The sequence below is a fragment of the Myxocyprinus asiaticus genome, chromosome 36 (genome assembly GCF_019703515.2).
Source record: "Myxocyprinus asiaticus isolate MX2 ecotype Aquarium Trade chromosome 36, UBuf_Myxa_2, whole genome shotgun sequence".
Taxonomy (NCBI): Eukaryota; Metazoa; Chordata; class Actinopteri; order Cypriniformes; family Catostomidae; genus Myxocyprinus; species Myxocyprinus asiaticus.
Genome location: NC_059379.1, coordinates 9,987,484 through 10,007,940, shown reverse-complemented (window position 1 = coordinate 10,007,940; position 20,457 = coordinate 9,987,484). Strand labels below are relative to the sequence as shown.

Genomic DNA, 20,457 nt, shown 5'->3' with positions numbered 1-20,457 from the left:
TTTTAGTGTATTTCTATCTTTTCACTGTGGAAGGCTTTGTTTGGAAAATGTTAATAAAGCATTATATTGTTACATATTATTTTGTTTTCTTTCCTAAGATGGAAATAATTGCATTTTGACAGTAAAGAAGTATTCATAGAGTCAAATTTCACCACTTTCAAATAGAGAGAGACCGAAATAGATTTGTTTTTAAACCAATACAATACCGATTATTTTTATGTTTACCGATTTTATAAGAGGAAAATTTACCGATTACCGATATGATGGGCGATATAGTTAATTTTTGAGCTGGAATGAAAACAGACCTTTTCTATATGGATTGTGCACCGATTTTGCACCGATATGACTATGCAAAGGTTCTCAGAAGACAGCTTTCTTAAACAAATATTTTTATCAAATAATATTTGACATTATTATTATACATTGTCAACAAATTCTAGAAATGAACACTGAGAAAATAAAGAATAAATAAAAATACAGCTAAATAAATATCAGTACTGTATGTTCCGTATCAGTCAGTTGCTGACCATTTAAATAAAGAATACATTTAAATTATAGCTAAATAATAATCAGTACTGTATGTTTAGTATCAGTCAGTGGCTGACCATTTAAAGAATAAATTCAAATAAAATAAATAGCTAAATAAACATCCGTAGTACTGTTTAGTATCAGTCAAATGCTGACTATTTTAATACTGCCAGTCAATTAGGGGCAGGTTGTAAAACAAGAAGCACAGCTTCTCTGCGTTTACACCTGCTGAGTCGAGATAAACAGTGGCAGTGGTGTTACACCGTACTCAGCTACACAAGTTCAGGGGAACTTTCAACGGTGGAAAACCAGACTTATAAATATTAACGACTGGACTTGTTCGGTTGAAGGGGGTACCAAACTGCAAACAAAACAGTTTGGTGATTACATGTTTACATTTACATTTTTTTACATTTTATGCATTTGGCAGACGCTTTTATCCAAAGCGACTTACAGTGCACTTATTACAGGGAGTTAACTTATTACCTGGAGTTAAGTGTCTTGCTCAAGGACACAATGGTGGTGGCTGTGGGGATTGAACCAGTTATGTGCTTTAGCCCACTACGCCACCACCACACATTAGCTTCCACTCAGCTGACAAGCAATGAAAGTAGCTACGTGGTTAGCTTGTTAGCTACAAGCTCGTTGTTACGGAGAGTAAAAGATGGGTGTTGTTTATTTACTTTCCAGCATTGCGTCTCACTGACTAGGTAACAACATAGCGTGAAATCAACGCTCAACGGACACAATCCACCACCGCACCGTTGTCTGCTGAGCTGCAAAAAGATGCTCTGATGCTTACCTTTCAATCTGCTACGTTGCTGAATGCACTGACAAATTATAGTTGGCTAACAAAGCAAACAGATGTGATAAACATGAGTGACATGATTGTCAGGGACAGGGTTAACGTTATATTAGTTATATTGAAAAGGGAAAATGATGGGGTCATTGTTTATTAACTTTCCAGTATGTATTTCACAAACTAGTAAGCAACTTAGCGTGAAGACACCGCTTAACTCCGCACTGTCTGCAGAACCACCATCAGCAAAACCATCGTAAGCTCTGCTCTGTAAACTATGGAGTTGGAGCGCGCTCTGCTGGACAAACTACGTTATGACACCAATTCTAAATCACCCCAAGCATTGTTTTCTGCATTATATGTTCTGAAAAAAAAGTTTTCATATCTGCACATATTGGAAAACATATACGCCGATACCGATATATCTGTGAAAGGCTAAATCGGTCGGGCACTAATGTTTATATATCCGATAACTGATATGCAGAACCCATTTCTTTTATAATTTTTTTTATTTCATCTTTATTTTACATGGCAAACAATTTATATTTTATTCATAATAACCACATGTCATGTTTTTTATATAATAACTACAACAACAACAAATATAATAATCTGACAACATCTGATTTCAGACGGAGAACATAAATGACAAGGAAGTCTACCAACGTTGCATGAATGTAATCTTCCATTTTAAACTACAGTTTAACGGTTTAGGTGTTGTTTAATAGGCTAAAGGCAAATAGATTGTGGAATAAGTATTATTCTCAAGAAAGTAAAAAAATTAAAATACAAAATACATCGCTCCGATTACAGAGTCCATCCTGAAAGGCATCAGAATTATTAGTAATGTTTTGTCGGTCTCTAGATTATAGGAGCTGCCTCACGAAACACTTGCTGACAGAGCTGATGTTTTTTGTTTCACAGTGAGTAGCGCATTTGCAGCTTATCGTGCAGCGAATGACACTCAAATCAATGCTCTCATTGTCACCCGACACAAAACTATTTTAGACACGTTATTGAGACAATTTTGCACCATTTGTTTATGCAAAACTTTTACTAGAACAGTGTCGCGAGACTTCAATATACACGCCCACTGTGTTATGATTGGCTAACATCTTGAAGCGCAAACAACCCCCATGCAAACGTAACTTATTTTTCCAAGAATAAAAGAATGAAAACATGCAAGTAATTTACAAAATCCCAAAAAGCACACAGTCCAGGCAGTCATGAATTACTCCACTGGCATTTAGGGTTGGGGTTTGGGGTAGAATAAATGAAATATGTATTCCTCTTCACTGTATATCATCATTTACAGCTAAAAGCAACTAGCTTTACAACTCACTTTTGGCACCCATCTGTGGGGATTTCACCTGGAAACTAACGCTCAAACGTGCCTGTACACTCAAAAACATTTCCAGCATCGGCCACTGTGTGCAGTGCTTCGTATTCCGGTAAGCACAGACCGACTTTAGCTTAAGAAATGTCAACCTACTGTTTCCGAATTCACAAGGAGACCAGTCTGTCTGTACATTGGAGAATGGAAGTCTGCCGTCCAGCCAGACAACCTAGTTACTGTGCTGAATTGCTGGGATGATTTTGACATGTAGCAGCAGCACTTGTTATATTTGGAGAGTTTGAAGTGGCTGTTTGCAAAGTTTCCAAAGTCACACAGCCTTTTTCCGACAACGCTGATTTGATGAGTATGAGGATGGCTATCGGGTGTCTACCCTAATGTGTCAGCATGTGCAATTTAATGGATTAAGTCTTTAAAGATAGAAAATTGCACGAGTTGGTTGCTAGGGAGTGATGTTGTGGCAGTTATTTAGGCAGTGTTGACTGGTGATGCGCTTGTCTGCAGGCACACAATCATTTTGTGGTTTTGTACCATCTCTTTAAAAGGGTTTGGAGGCCTTGGTGAGTTTTTTTTTTTTTTTTTTTTTTTTTTTTTTTTTGAGTGTCAGCTTTCTGTTGCTATTTTTGTGTGTGTAAATGCAGGTGGGAGGGGCTCAAAGCAACTCTTTTGCAGGTAACAATAGTGTAGCGGGCTGTTACATGGCTATAGGTGAATGCTGACATAATACACAATTCCCTTAGCATGCTGAGGCAGTAAATCTCTATATCTGCTCACAACAAGGGGTACGTTTTTGCATGTGAAAATATGGGAAGTGTCTCTGTTTTTATTTCCTGTCTGTAAGTTTGGTGTGGTCAGGATCATTCTGAAGCCACACCTTAAGCTTGCAGTGTTTGTTGAAGGGTGTAGTGAATCTTTGTTCTAGAATCTGTGTGTGGAGCCATTGGTCAGTTGTCAAATGATCATTGTATCCAGAATTTTCTGCTGCCCTGAATCCCAGGTAGGCTAAAACCTAATTAGAGGTTGTGCGATAGTGGATTTTTTTATTTTTTTATACTATAACTAAGGTGGTGGGAAAAGCCAATGTTTTTTTTAAATCGATTTATAGAGTGTTAAAAAATGCTTTCCTTACTATGACGGGCACAAACATAGAGACTACATGAGTGCAAAATTAATAAAATCCCAGATGCAGTTTTTGATCAACATAAATCCCAATAATAACCAGAAAAAATGAAGATTTGGTGTATAATGCTGGACAATCCCAAAACAAACTGGGGACTATTATTTTGAAATGACAAAGACTTTGCCCTGTTACATCCCTTTATATTAAGTACTGTATATCCCGATTATGTTTTTAATAGCCAATATATTCACCAGATGTAGTATTTTGTATACTATTTTAGGGGTGGGTGAGATGACCAAAATCTTATCACGATATGAAAGATTCTTTTATCACGATAACAATGTACTGCATATCATGGTATAGTAATTTTAGTTGGATAATCCAGTTTCCACTACTTACTCTTCTATAAATTTGTCTTTATTTGGAACTTGACAAACATAATCAAATAATAAATATAATTTATTATATTTAATAATAAATATATAATCATAATAACAATAAAACAAACTCAACTTAGTTTTAAATTAACCTCACCATAATACTAAATTTTACATTATGCCACATTTCAGTCTATGATGATGATGATGATGATGATGATTATTATTATATTATAAACTTTCCTCAAGGAACTTTACATCTGAAGGCAAACATGTCCGGTCTGTTTTCCAATATCTAATATAATTTGAACAGTATTTTAGTGAAGGTGATAATGTTTGATAATGACAATGATTTGCATGCTCCAGAGAAGGCACACTTGACACTCGCATAAAACACAGATGCACGTGTCAGATTAGAAGCAAATTTAGCGCTTGTGATGCGCTTATGAACGAAAGATGAATGTCATTGAATTTGCTGAATTTTTTTTTAAATTCTCAATGCCTGAAAAACCCTGTCCATGTCTCTTAAATTCTCTCAGTCTCATGTGAAGCCCTGCCCGCTGATAAATTTTCACACGCCATGCACATTTACATATTGCGATATACACGATATAGCAAATTCACACTTTATATTGTCGCCACGATATACAGTATATCGTCATATCGCCCAGTCCTATGGTATATATATTTCACCCCATGAGGTTTAATGAGGAATATGGTGTACAAGATATGAAGTTGAAGATACATTATATGTGCTGACAGAGCATTTTTCCATATCACATTTTTCTTTTCATGCCCTTGCTTCAATTCAGTGCATTTGATTATCTAATTCAAATAACAAAATGTGCATTGAATTAGGGCTAGGCGATATGGCCAAAAATATTATCACAGTATTCTTTTTCATATTGTTTGATATCAGTATTTATCACAATATACATTTGCACATTGCACTTTTTGTTTAATTTTTTTTTTTTTATTTCCAAGTTGGCAGAAGAAAAGAAGAGAGAGAGAAAAAAAATCTTAAACAGTCAAAATAGTCTCTACAAAACTGCATTGGGGGCCCAGAGACCGCAAAAGCAGTGGGGTCTGAGGGATCTTCTACCAAAATATTTTATAGAGTCTATCAATCGAGTGCAGTTGGATATGAATGTTAAAAGATCATCGGTTCGTTTTGAAGCACAGTGACAGCAATCCAGTATATGAATATTTTTGCATTCAGATTATATATTTGTATATTTTTTTTATAAAAAAGTATGGGGCATAGAAGCCCTTGTGACTGAGGAATGACACTATAGGGGTTCAGGGGTATCCCCCGAAAGAAAATGTAGAAAATGTCTGAATGGAATATTTTTATACTTTCATTAAAGTGATAAAGACTAGGCTACCAACTTGTAATTTTATCATCTTGTCATCCATGCCAAATATGATGACATCTGTTTAATTTTCACAAAATTAGGACAGAAATCTATTTGTTTATTATTGAAGGCTCATAGCATGCTGATTAAAAAAAAAACTCCACATTACCTCATGCAACGCCTCATGTCTGCTCACTTGCGTGGAAAAGAGGCAACGCGTGATTGATTGACCGCTTTATTAATCCCCATGGGGGAAACTCATTTGCCACCAGTTCAACTCATACATATACAAACAGCAAACAATATAGACATTGCATTCACAGATAAGCAAATGAATAAAAAAGCCATAAAATGACAATTGAAGGCTCGTGTGGAGCAGGACAGGTCATAAATGAAGTGTGTTCGGTGCTAGAGAAACATATTCAAGAATACAGCGCAGAAAGATCAGAGCTGGTGTACACAGCACTGTTGTTTTGTCGCACTGCTCACTAGAGATTGTTACAGAGCGCAAATGTCATCATGGTGTCTTGCGGGTGTGGATGTAATCAATCCAGGCTCAGACCGCGGTGATCGGCGTAGCCTATTCGTTAGCAAGGCAGCTAATGTTAGCAACTTTATACAGTGCGACACGCACCAGATCATCTAGATGTAGACCATAGGCAGAAAAAAAAAGATTAATTCAAGCATAGATTTTTGCCGATACCCGATTGTTCCCAAAAAGTGGTAAAATCGATATATCGGTCTACCTCTAAAATGTATTGCAGTTGCACACACCTGGGTAAGAGTTGCAATTTGAATTTAATTGAATGTTGAATTGAAAAGTTGATTTGACAAGAAGAGGAATTTACAGAATTGCAATTTATAGAAATGCAACACAGTCACACAACAGAGAAATGATAACTGATACATTTTAATTGCAGTTCTGTGTCTTGTTTGCCACCACTTTGAATTCAATTCAAATTAGGAATCAAATTGGCATTCTCAATTCAATTCTGAAAGGCTTACAACTCTCACACACGCAATGAACTCCTTCAGCACAAGTTGTACCTATTGTTTGCATTCAGAAGAGTGCAATCATTCAGTCAGATGGTGAAGGTGAGATGGTGTGTTGTGGGCTGCTCACGTGTCATCAGGTATGTGGATTGCCCCACTTGGGTGTCACTCATGATGGGTCACGCCCGTGGCAGTAGTGCCTGGCGGAGCAGCTCCGATCTGCTCCAGATGGAGAGAATGCACCTGGCCCTGCCGTCTCGCCTGCCTTATTCACACGTGCACTCTCTCTCCACGCACTCTCTCACTCTCTCTTATTTACTCAGCCAGGATCTGGAGCCGCTTGCGCTGTCTGACTGTAAGTGCTCATCTAATTGGTAATCTCGGAACTCCATGGGGAACAGAAATAAAGGAAAGGGCTTGATGTCCTTCAGGACAATCTTAGAATGCCTCTTTTGTGCAGGCAGTTTTTTTTTTTTTTTTTCTGTTAAAGGGATCTTTTTCATAACAAATGCAATTCACAAGGTGAATCAAAATACCTTGGCTGACTTTGATGTAATAATTATGTTTTTTCCCCTTCTTTTTTCCCCCTCAGCAGGTAAAAAGAAGCCACCTCTCCGGCTTCCAAAAGAGGCGTTTGAGAAACCCCAGCCTGCACCTACGTAAGATTTAACATTAATTTCAGTGCATTTATAAAGTATTAGGATCATTATGCTTTTTTACTGAGGGCATATTTTAATTTATTTATCAGCTTTGTGTGTCTGAGTTATAGTCTGTGGAATTAAGGCTTGCATTACTTAGTAAAGAGTCATTAACAGTGTAAGATGGGGGCACTCAATGGGATTTCTTTATTGCACAGACCCCCAAGAGACCTGGACTCCAAAGCCTGCGTTACCATTGGAGAAAAGGTACAGCTCATCACACTTTAAGTCAGAAAATAGAGCTCTTTTCACTTTCTGTATCATCAGTATTTCACAAAAAAAATAAAAAAATATTTGTCATTCCTATTATCACCCATTTATCTCCTCCTGTTCTATTATTAAAAAATTAATAATGCATATTTATTATTTTTTCATCCCCCCTCCCCTTTCTTTTTGTATGATGATTTTTTACTTTGTTGGTCAACAATAATATTGTTATTGTTAAGAGTCATTATTATTATTAATAATAATAATAATAAAATATCATATTAATCTAGTGTAGTAGTTTAATGAATAGGTATTTTCAAAAAGTAAAAATACAATGATTTTTATTTTTGACAAAAAATTTCAGTTCTGCATATCAGTTATCAGACACTTAAACATTACCGGTCAATTTCAGTTTTTGTGAAATTTGTTTGGAGTGTTTTCTGTTAGTACTATCTGTTATGCATCATTCTGTGCCTGGCAATAAAATCTAGCCTTTATGGGATATTACTAACAGAGATTTAAACGTTTTTATTTTTTATTTTTTTTATCGTGTTTAATGCTGCAGGGTTTCACTTCACCTGCAGCTCTTCCTCATCTGCATTATAAAGCACTAAGAGCAGAACATTAGATCACCACCTGTATTCAAAACTTTGTGGCTAGTAATTTGCATTCTTGTCCTAAAGAGATCGAGATCACATATTTTCAAGTGCATTATTTTGCATTGCTTTTTATGGTGATGTAAGTATCTGTACCGAGCATTGATATGAAAGGTTGGCTCAGTTAAAGACCCGCGGGTCGTAAAGAATGGCCCAGTGCACATTACTGCCCTTTTGAATACAACTGATTGTAGGCAGCCTGGAATGCACTTTACTGCCTCTCAGGCTGTAAAATATTTATTTTGAACTCATCAAATAAGTGGAATTTTCCATTGGCAAAGATGGTGGCTTTTAGTCTAGGTACCAAACCTGAAGATTAATTAATTTCAATAGTTGTGCTTTGAAAAAGTTAGGTTGGTGTTCTTTTGTGAGGAGCCGTGTTTTGTGACTTTAAGGTTCATGTTTTTTGTTGTGATTGCCAGTGATGGCAAGCAGATAAAGAAATAGGAAAATGTTATCTTCAGGAATATTCAAATAGGCTTGGCACTGCATATAACGTGCAACCGTAGAAATGTCAACCATAGAAGTCACCACAAGATTATTGAGAAATTGACATTACTACTGTACATGGTTAGGCTATCGTTTTTCCTTCAAATGTCTTTCAAGCTGTCTGGTATGTGTGCTTCAGTCTATCAGTGTAAAACTCTGCAGTGAATGTTCTGTCTTTGTTCCCTTGCTTTGTCTTTAATTCTGGTTTCCATCTGAGTATTACCACTCAATGAAATAGTTCATTGTTGCCCTAAAATACCTTTAACACATGTGTTTTGTGTGTTCTGAGCAGAACTTTGTGGTGAAAGCAGATGATTTGGAGCAGATTGGGGAGTTGGGGCGAGGGGCATATGGAGTGGTGGACAAGATGAGACACGTCCCCAGTGGCGTAATAATGGCAGTAAAGGTGAGTTTATACAGGCCCACACTAGCCCCACACCAGGCAAACTAAGAAGTTTAATTACCTTTGGAAAATTCAGTAGAATTTTTTTTTTTTTTGTCTTACCTGTAATATTCTAATTACTTGCAATGCTTTGAATTTACATTTCATCATTTGCAGTGTATATCAGTATTTAATGTACTATGATTTTTAACTAAGCAAGAAGCACGTTTCTTTTATTAAATGGTAAAAGACACTCAATGTGTGGAGCAAATTAATTTAATTATAGGCTATATTAGTAGTATATAAATATTTTTGGAATAAACTATTCTTCCACAAGTAATATAGTTCTTAAGCTTAAAGGAATATTCCAGGTAAGACCGCACTTGTGGCTTAATGTTACCACAAAAATTCATTTTGCCTTGTCCCTACATTTAAATACTCATTGTTTCAAAAGTATAGCCAAAAGACGTCAACAAATTGCATGTTAACATGATTTTAGTGTGATAAATTCGCTTACTAATCTTTTCTGTGTAAAGTTATATCCAACAGCTTGTTGACATGACGAAGTAACGGCGTAAACCCTGAAATGACCGTAAAAATTGCGATTGCACAACTTGAATGCTCAGATAATACACAAGTTTGAAGAGAAGAATTAACACAAGTGCTTTTATAAAATTATAAGCTTCGCATTTCTGTCTTTGTTTAAACCCTCCAAAAATGGGCCCCATTAACTTCCATTGTAAGTGCCTCACTGTAACCTTGATTTTTGCTTTTTTTAAAGAAAAGGAGGGACGAGTTGAAATCATTTTTTGTGGTAATCAGTATTATGTCAGAGATGCTGTCGATTGAGTTTAAAGCCCAAAGGATACTCCCATTTTGACGCAAACTCTCAGCGTCTGCGTACAGGCGATAGCGAGCCTGTCAAAGTATACTCCATTTGACGGTGCGCGCATACACAGGCGGTTGGCGCATGCGCGCTACGACTGAATGAGACACTGGACTAATTCTCTTTGGGAGTTTAGACCTATAAAGATGTCTTTATAGTCCTTCAGGCTCGAGTTATACAATCACAGGTATCTCATGACTGCCTCACGCACTCGTTCTTGACGTGCACATCCACTGTTGCCGTTTTTACCTTCATCTCCTGTTGTTTAACATCGAGTGCATCTTCGTGACAAAAACGGCTCAAATGTGAGTGTTGCCACCTATTGGACCCACAAAGTAGTGCAAATAATTCCAAGCGCATGCGCATTCTGTTAAATCACCCCTGTTGACGTGAATTGCGTCACGCGTCCTGTACATGAACTTTCAGCGTTTGACCGAAGTAAACTTTGAGCTTTACTTGTATTGAATCAGAAATATTATTTTAAAGAGCACCTATTATGTTTTTAAACGTGCCTAATTTAGTTTTAAAGGTCTCATACAATAGATTTACATGCATCCAAGGTCAAAATACACTTTAATTTGCTCATAATTTAAATTGCAGAATTAGCTTTTTTTTTTCAGTGTCAAAAACGGCTCGTTCAATGATCCATTCTAAAGGATTCATTCTAAACTCCTCCTTTCAGAGAGCCTACTCTGCTCTGATTGGTCAGATGTCCCAGTCTATTGTGATTGGTCTACCGCTTAGTGTAGTGTTTGAGGGTGGGTCAAAGCTGTTCACGAGCAGCCAGTGAAGACCGGAGGCGGGTTTTTTGTTACCAAATTACGTAGGTTAGTACAGGAAGTAAGTCTGGAATTACTAACGACTTGTTTCAGGTGTTTGGAATCGGTTTGTTCTTTAGGGAGTCAATAACTCCATTTGTCGTGCACTTTGATTTTTGAAACTTTGCCAACTTTTTTACATTCACAAACGGCTATTTAACACACCACATGAAAGGTAATATTTGAAAAACCATAATAGGTGCTCTTTAACTGTAAGCTGTTTACAGTTGCCAGGCAATATAATGGCACATATAGAATAATAATAATACTGTAGAACGTGTGGTTACAGGTTTGCGTCTATCGGCATTTTGCCACAGCTTTGAAAGCAGCTCATTCAATCAGAATTTTAACTTGGAACTCTGTTTTACAATGTTTTTATACCAATATTAAATAACAAAATGTGAGTCATAGGCGTAACATTCATGTCCCAAAAACGCCATGTAAAGATGCGTGCATTAATTTACAATAAGATTGCTGGATGTGCTGACACATGCTTTTCCTGTAGCGGATCCGAGCCACAGTAAACACACAGGAGCAGAAACGGCTGCTAATGGACCTGGACATCTCGATGAGAACAGTCGACTGCTTTTTCACTGTTACCTTCTATGGGGCCCTCTTCAGAGAGGTACAAGCACACTTTAGCATAATTACTGTACATTAAACCACTCCACACAGTGAGGGGGGAAAACAAATGCACTAACATTTGATGAGTTGCATTTATTGCTTTGTACCTGTGATAGTATCAACACCTGATTTTACCATTCACCGCCTTTACCTGATAAAGTCTTTGTATTTTAATGTCACAACACAAAGTAGCACTGAAGACAGAGCAGATAAGTTAGAAAAGTTCCACATGAAGTCCTACAATGGGAATGTCTCATTTGTATGTTTGGTTGTTGTTATGTCTCACTTCCAAACCCCAACTTTTTTACCTTATTGGCTGGTTCTGTTGTCAGGGTGACGTGTGGATCTGCATGGAGCTGATGGACACCTCTCTGGATAAGTTTTATAAGCAGGTGCAGGAGAAGGGTATGACCATCCCAGACGACATCCTTGGCAAGATCGCAGTCTCTGTAAGTTCCATTCCCATTATCTGTGGGCTCGTCATTGCCAGACTCTGAACGGCCAATTTTTGCTCTTATCTGTGAGTCTGAATTTGTATGAGGTTTAGTTTGAGTTTCTATTAAGATGCTAATGAAGGTTTATATTACACAGTTTTAACCGTGTCATAACCAGCTGCGACAAGCAGTGAGTGCCAGGACGTCTGTTTCTTCGTTTGTATTGCTGCACCGTTGTGCTGGGTAGCCTCGCCCACAATGAAATGGTCCAGAATCCTTTACATTATTGTAAATTAAACATCATATGAATGGCTGTGATTGTGTCATGTAGAGAAACAGTTTCACATTCAGCTAGGACAGATAAATTATTGCGACTTGTTAGGACATGTTGTTAAGAGTTAAAAACATGGTTGATGTTGGGAATGAATGCATGCATGCATCGGGAGACCGCTTGTTCAAAGAGTAAGATGCAAAAAAACTCCCCCTGAATTCCTCTAATCCACCCTTCATTATGTCCATTTCTTGACATTAACAATTATTTTTTAAATAACATTTTAAATTGCTACAAATTTAATTTAATGCAAGTAATTTATAGTCTCCATTTCTTACATTAACTTTATGGAAAGATCTGCACTGCGGGGAATTAACTGATCTGATTACAGCTGTAAAATCTCAACACGTTTATACAGATTTAATGCTAAATATGTTTAATGCTTGAATTTGTTTTTGTGTGCATGCCCAGTACCTGAGCAGATGAGATTGTTTTAATGCGGCATAACTCCCGAGCTACTTCAGTTGTGTAATGAGCCTGATGTTTTATTTCCCCTTTGCAGATTGTGAAAGCACTGGAGCATCTCCACAGCAACCTGCAAGTGATACACAGAGGTGAGATGGGACTGAGATGAGCACTTTGCTCAGAGATTGAATATGATTTCTGGGCTGTAAGTGTGCTAATAGCGTGGATGAACCATGATAAACTTGTGGTGCCTTCTTGTCCTCACAGTGACATAAAGAAAAAGAGAGGCCATGTTCAGAATGGAATATTAGTTTACTTCTTACTGAATATCATCTTGAACATAAAAGTTTTTATTATTTTCCTTTTTTTTTTTTTTATTATTATTATTAAATTCTGTGTAAAAAAATTGAGTCAAAAGATGTAAAAACAATTGTGGATGCAATTACTTCCATTTCATTTATTACTCTGGAAATGGGAGGTCAAGTCGAATTGTGCTGTGTGATCACAATCTGTTGTATTCTGTACATTTGAGGCAAATATAACTTGTCATTCAGGTATTCTGTATCTGCAGAACATATGCATACTGTGCAAATTATACATACTGTACTCTGCAGCAATTGTTAGAATAGTATGGTTGTATGCTACTCTGAACAAAGCCAGAGACAATGTATTTGCTTTGGATGGTGCCAGCACATTACCTACTTGGTTGATAGCAAAGTAGAGAGATGACAGGAAATGATTAGGAGAAGGGGGGAATAAGATCGGGACCTGTCGTAGGCAGGATTCGACCACTACTAGACCACCAACTCTTTGTCTCTTTCTGTCAATACAGATGTGAAACCCTCTAATGTCCTGATAAACATGCAGGGCCAGGTGAAAATGTGTGATTTTGGCATCAGTGGGTACCTGGTGGATTCAGTGGCGAAGACAATGGACGCTGGCTGTAAACCATACATGGCGGTAAGTCTTATGCTGAGGCTTCCTTTTACTTCACATCTTCATAGTCAATTTCACAAGACTTGAATAATACACGCAATGCATTTAACTTCCTTAATGTGAGATGATTCTGAAAGAAACTGGATATTCAGCAGAATCTAGTGTAGGGCGATATTTCATGTAAGGCGATCAGTTCTGTCATGTGACACTATATTTTTGCGTTAATGCCAATTTGTCTCGACAAAAGGTGTTTCCAAACGAGTTTTTCGCGACATTTGAAGTATTGACATAGAGTTATGCACTAGAGTTAAACGGAAAAATATTGCATTTTGCATTTCCTTCAGCTTTATTTTGATGCGCTAAAACTTTTTTTGCAAAAAATCCTTGGATGGAAACGTAGTTAATGAGACATTGATGAAGTCTGAGTACTCCAAGTATAAAAGACACTGGGGCTTTAGAGGATTCTCCACACACTCCTTAAAAAGACTGTAACCTCAGGCTTTCGCTCACAGAGCCTGTGTTCGTACAGAGAGTAGAAATGCACATTTGGCTTTGTATGAATGTGTGGTTGGTGGGTTGTGAATTGAAAGGCATACTTGTGTCTTGAAAGGTAGGTGTGCAAGCAAAAGTTACTTTTTCTTGTGTATTTCAGGTACCTCGGGCTTGCTTGTCAGTGTAACTCAATTTATTACACTGGACTTCCACTTTTTCCCTCAATCAATCTTTTTTTTTCTCTCTCATTCACAGCCTGAGAGAATCAACCCAGAGACCAATCAGAAAGGCTACAATGTCAAGTCTGATATCTGGAGTTTAGGAATCACAATGGTAGGTCTGAGTGACCTTACGTACTTTTTAAAGGAATAGTTCACCCCAAAATGAAAATTATCTCATCATTTACTCACCCTCATGCCATCCCAGAAGTGTATGACTTTCTTCTGCTGAACACTTTTTAGAAGATTTTTAGAAGAATATTTCAGCTTTGTATGTCCTCACACTGCAAGTGAATGGGTACCAAAATTTTGAAGCCAAAAAAGCAAATAAATGGAGAAAAAAGTAATCCAGACAACTCCAGTGGTTAAAGCCATATGTTCAAAAGTGATATGATAAGTGTGGGTGAGAAACAGAACAATATTTGTCTTTTTTTTTATACTATAAATCTCCACTTTCACATTCTTATGTTTTTGTTGATTCACATTCTTTGTGCATATTGCCACCTACTGGCCAGGGGAAAAAATTTACAGTAAAACTTGCATTGTGAGGACCTACAGAGCTGAGATATTCTTCTAAAAATCTTAGTTTGTGTTCCATAGAAGAAAGGAAGTCATACACATCTGGGATGACATGAGGGTGAGTAAATGATGAGAGAATTTTCAGTTTTTGGGTGAACTATCCCAATAAGAGTTTATTGCTTAAAGCTGAGGTTTGTCAATTCTGCGCAACGAAATGGAATGGCAAAAAATCTTTACCTGTAATAACAGAATTTCTAATAATAACTTGGTAACATTTCACAATAAGGTTCCATTTGTTAACATTAGTTCACATGAACTAGCGATGAACAATGCTTTTACAGCATTAAGTAATATTTGTTTATGTAAATTTCTGCATATACTAATACATTTTTACATTTAAAAGTTGTATGTGGTTAAAATTAGCTAATGCGCTATGAACTAACATGAACTAACAATCAGTAATTGTATTTTTGTAAACTTACATTAACAGACATTAACAATGATCAATATATTTTTACAGCATTTTTTAGTTCATGATTAACAAACAATCTTATTGTGGAGTATTACCAATACATTTTATTAATGACATTAATAAATGTAATGCTTAACAGATCATTAATGTACCTTAACATTGTTAGAAATGCCATGAAATTTTGATGATATCAATTTATGAATCTTCATTATGTTCATATATTTGAATTCACATGAGCTATTGATCTGTTACGCATTATATAATGTTTAATAATGACTTGTATTGGTACTAAATTTGTTGGAATAGATGATGTGGCACTTGAGAAGTACTGTGGCGTATGTTGCATTAAAATAAAATCAGTGGTGGTGCCTCTGTCTTCATGAGGTGTGATGATTTGTGATGGTTTTGTTGTAACGTACCTTTATCTTATCAGATTGAGCTGGCCATTCTGCGGTTTCCCTATGACTCATGGGGAACGCCATTTCAGCAGCTCAAGCAGGTGGTGGAAGAGCCGTCACCCCAGCTGCCAGCAGACCGCTTCTCACCCGAGTTTGTGGACTTCACGTCACAATGGTGGGAAAGCTTATACAAACAAACACAAACATACATATTTAGAAATCAAATGGCTTTTCCTGGAGTTGCTGGAGTGTTGTGGTTCAAACTTCTTTCTTTTTCTTTCTTTCTTTCTGTCTTTCTTTCTCTTTCACTCTCTCTCACTCTCTTTATCTCTCTCTCTCTTATATATATATATATATATATATATAGTGCATGTGTGTGCATGTATATATAAATATCTATCAGTCAATCAGTTGACTTTAAAATACAAAAGTGTTGAGAGTTGAGAAATAAATAATGAAAGAAAGAGACAAAGTTCTTTCTCTTTTTTCTTTATTTCTTTTTTCTCTCTCTCTTTCTCTCTTTCTCTTTCAACTCTCAACTCTATTCTCTCTTTTGTATTTAGACACTTTAGTATTTTAAAGTCGATTGATTGATAGGCTGATATTTATATGCACACACATGCACACACACACACACACACACATACATATATATATATGTATATATAAATGTAATAATTTTTATGATAATATAAAATATACTTTTAAAAACCTCTGTAGATATTAATCACTATACCTTTTATTGTATTTGAACTTGTTTTTCATGGAAGCTGGCACGTGTGTTAAGAAAGGATCAATTTTGATTTCATGTTGGCTGTAAAATACAGTTTTAAACTATGCATACTATACAAGTATGTATTCATTAAACATATTTCAGGTTAGACAAGTCATGATAAATAATTTGCATTCCTTTTACAACATGTTGTTCACTTCTGAAATCTACTCGGGACTAACTAGTTTTTAGTTGGTCCATTAACACGATGTTTTTTTGTGACTTGCATACGTGGGCTGATCACAAATTTAGATTCTGTAGAATGCCATTTTCTCTAGAATGTCGCTGTCACTGCATAGTTTCATGAAAGTGACAATACTCTCATTCAAATCTGTAGTGTCAGCACATACACACATACATATTCACACACTTTACACATATCTTGACTCTGCATGTTTTCTAAGAAAGCGAACAGGATGTTGAAACCCTGATTGCATCCTCTCACATTGTGCATGTGTCTTGTTTTTTTTTTTTCTGGTTGTGTTTCAGCTTAAAGAAAAATTCCAAAGAGCGGCCAAACTACACAGAACTAATGGTGAGTTTTATGCTGACTGAATTTTTGAAGGTTGCACTTCCCTGGTTTGAGCTTTAGGTGTCAGACTTGCGCTTTTGATACGGGTCTGCTAAACCTGCACTTTGAAGCTCAAAGTCATATACAAGCATGGAGTAGCTGATGCTGTTAGGTAGTTTACATGAAAGGTCAAGCAGTGACAGAAGTGTGACACTATACTTCATGTAGAACTATTGTAAACAACATTTTAACTATGTGCTTTACATGTTTTTTTAATAGATGCATATTAAATGAGACTACATAAATGAATGTGTTTTTAAACATTTGTTTGTCACACTGCAGGAGTAGGTGAACTGGTAAAAAAAAAAAAAAGAAGAAAAAAATACAAATGGCTTAAAATTATTATTATGAAAAACAGAAAGGATGATTAGAAAAAGCACTTAAAATAAACACTTTATATATATATACAATGGGGTCCAATAGTCTAAAACCTGTAGTGAAAAGGCTTCTATAAATATATATATTTTTTTCTATTTAATACAAGTTACAAATTATATTGTCATTGTATTGTCAGCGGAAACACATACACAAATAGTCAAAACACGTCATTTGTTTTATTAATAAATTATTTTTTGATCATCTTAGTGCGAATTTTGACTTAAACAATCCCACCTCTGCATAGCACAAATTTCGTAAGCGCAAATGAAAAATTAGCATAAAAATATTTGGATGGAAATTGGATGGAAACCAAGCAACTGGAAGGAAGAAAATCTCAAATTTGATATAAGTTAACATGGTCAATGTTACAAATTTTCTTATTTGATTAGTGACCTAGAAATAGTGCAGAATCTTGTTATAATTAATTTTATCTAAAAATATTATCTATTTTTAATGTGCAGGGTTCCCACAGTAATTGAAAACCTGGAAATATCAGGGAACTTTAAAACTTTTTTTTTTTTTTTTTTTTTTACCCCACAGAGCTGGAAAAGTCAAATATATGGTCAATATAAATATTTTTAGTTGTGCTCAGCTCTATAATTTTTCATCGACTAGTTAATATCGGCTTGTGAAAAATACTTATTCAGAAATGATGAAAGGCAGGAAAGTCATGGAAAACTAATGAAAATTAATTGGCCAGAAGGTATGGGAAACCCTGAATATGGTCTCTTTTTGACCCCACTGTATACAAACTTCGACATAAAAGCTTGATTCTGAAAAAAAAAAATGTTTGTCCATGTTAAATAGTCAACTATATACACTAACTTTACTTTTTGTAAGAGCACAAAGGATGAAGATTTTGACAATATTAATGATTAAAATCTTTTCCACACCCAGCAACATCCTTTCTTCACCCTCCATGACTCCAAAGACACTGACGTGGCTAGCTTTGTGAAGAGCATCCTCGGGGACTGAGAGCGTCCCTCTCGGCAAAAACGTGTTGCCGCGGGGGGAGGGGAGAGATGGGACTGTTTCAGAAAAGAAATCGCCAATAGCAAGACTAACACCTGTAAGACACGCCCACCTCAGCTGCCAGGAGTGTACATGCATTCAAGAGGGGCTGGGGGACTGAAACTGAGGGGGGCAGGGCGTTTCCTAGCAACACACCGGAGTAGGGCATGGGACGGGAATCTTAGTACGTGTGTGCATGTATGCGTGTGAAATTGCGTGTGTGCGTTTGTATGAGTGAATTATATGCCTGATTGTATATGCATACATGTGCATTAAAAGGTTTTACAGTCCCAAGTCTTATTTTCAAGTCACACTTAATCAATTGTTCAATCATAGTCAAAACTCCGCTTTACCTCTCAATCCAAAAAGCAGTTTTAATATCAGGTGAGTCTGTTATAGATCTATGTTGAGTTTTCCCCAGTGGCACTTCAGTGTATTCAAATTGTTCAGAAACGTTACCAACCAACAACATCCGGATCTCTTTAAAATAAAATGAAATTTAAAGAGAGAGAGTGGTATAGATATATTTATCTATTATCTATATATGTATATAAACTCAAAAAATATTTCTTGAATTTGTTAAATGAGTTCATTAGGACAATATACTGTGTTGGCTGCAAGGAGTGAATTATATAAAAAGAAAAATGGATGAATGAAACATCTGTTTCCCCTGTATTTGCATCATCACTGAAGGCTGATGTCAGATCAGTTTAGAAATGCAGTTGGAATATTGAGGGTCAGGAATTAGGCCCACAGAGCTGTCCCTGAATCAGATGTTAAAGGATAGTTATCCAAAAATGAAAATTCCATCATTTACTCACCTTGTTGTTCCAAACCTGTAAGATTTGCTTTCTTTTGTGGAACACAAAAGGAAATGTTAGGCTGAATGCTGTGTTTCTGTCACCGTTTTCTTTCATTACATTTAAAAAAAGACAGAAGAAAGAAAGTCAAACAGGTTTGGAACAACAGGGAGAGTAAATGACAGAATTTTCATTTTTGGGTTAACTGTCTCTTCAATGGTCAGAAGTGAAGATCTTTGCATTGCCTGCAAGGCCTAAATGCAGTGGTTGCAAACACTGCTTTCCAAATACCCTCCACGAACTTTGTGTGTGAATGGGTGTACGTATGTGTGTGGTTTATTTGCTACTTGTCTATACCAAGGTCATTTTGGGGCAAAAGGTATCTATGTCAGTTGGCTACATCTAGTCCTCTCTGTTCTGAGCCAATCAAAAAAATTCTCACTCTTTTCAACTGCAATCCAACTGGAAATGATTATATTATTATCATCTTTATATTATTTTATTATTATTATTATACACACTGCATATGTATTAACCGCAATGAGGTGTTTTGCAGTTTCTGTACGTGTTGTAACTGCTGTTTTTCTCATTGGAAACTTGACAATTTCATTTTAATTTTAAGATTGTGTGCAGGCATGAGTGTGTGTGTTGAAGTAAGAGCGTGTGCGTGTACATGTATGCATGTGAGTGTTATATAAGAGTCTGAACACACGTAGCTGACACTTTCAAAGCCTCACTGTGACTCGGAAGCCTGATTTTGTGCCTCTTTGTAGGAAAAAAAGCAAAAAGAATTCATCTACAGTACATTCAAACAAACTACAAAGCCCATGCTGCTTGTGACACAAAGACATGCTTTGCTTTCCTCAGGCTTTGGATAGTGGTGAGGGGTCTGTTGCTTTGCTTTCTGGGCTACTGATTTTATTCTCCCGAAATATTCTGTAAGGTGGAGATGATGTATGTGTGCGTGTGTGTTTGTTTTGATTTTTTGTTTTGTTTTTTTGGTTGGTTGTTAGGGTCTCTTTTTTTTTTTTGTCTTGTGACCACTGTATAGAATGGATAACACTGCTGATTTGCCTGTAATCGTTCTATTGTTTGATTCAAACATAAAAGTTCTCTTATATCTTCGCTGCTTCTTTTTGATATAGGCTATAAGTTACAGTGAAATCATGTGTCTTTTGGGGGGGTTTTTTGGAGGGGGGGATTCATACAATACATACCTATTGTACACAAATATTATGCATATATCCCCATATATGCATAATATTTGTGTACAATAGGTATGTATTGTCAAACTTCAAAAAAGTTAATTTATCGTGGTGAATCTTATGAAATCTGTCAAGAACATGTCCAGGTAAATTTCACCCCAAAATAATAAAAAATAAATACTATTTATTCTATCTATTTATAAATATAATTAAAAAAAAAATGACAATG

General features: G+C 36.2%; 1 protein-coding gene across 3 annotated transcripts in view; it reads left to right on the top strand.

The window, feature by feature from the left end:
- The window catches only part of map2k6 (mitogen-activated protein kinase kinase 6), a 40,114-nt gene extending 19,945 nt beyond the window's left edge, over positions 1-20,169 (top strand). The window contains exons 1-12 of one of the 3 annotated variants that reach the window (XM_051674164.1): positions 6,604-6,881; positions 7,122-7,185; positions 7,383-7,431; positions 8,869-8,982; positions 11,168-11,287; positions 11,619-11,735; positions 12,554-12,605; positions 13,289-13,416; positions 14,140-14,217; positions 15,527-15,666; positions 16,753-16,798; positions 18,110-20,169. In XM_051674164.1, coding sequence (XP_051530124.1) covers positions 6,620-6,881; positions 7,122-7,185; positions 7,383-7,431; positions 8,869-8,982; positions 11,168-11,287; positions 11,619-11,735; positions 12,554-12,605; positions 13,289-13,416; positions 14,140-14,217; positions 15,527-15,666; positions 16,753-16,798; positions 18,110-18,187 — 1,248 coding nt within the window. In that variant the 5' untranslated portion in view covers positions 6,604-6,619 and the 3' untranslated portion in view covers positions 18,188-20,169. Of the gene's footprint in view, positions 1-6,603; positions 6,882-7,118; positions 7,186-7,382; positions 7,432-8,868; positions 8,983-11,167; positions 11,288-11,618; positions 11,736-12,553; positions 12,606-13,288; positions 13,417-14,139; positions 14,218-15,526; positions 15,667-16,752; positions 16,799-18,109 lie in introns of those variants that run through there. The other 2 variants (XM_051674163.1, XM_051674166.1) reach the window with 2 other exon arrangements.
- The last annotated feature ends 288 nt before the right edge of the window (positions 20,170-20,457 follow it).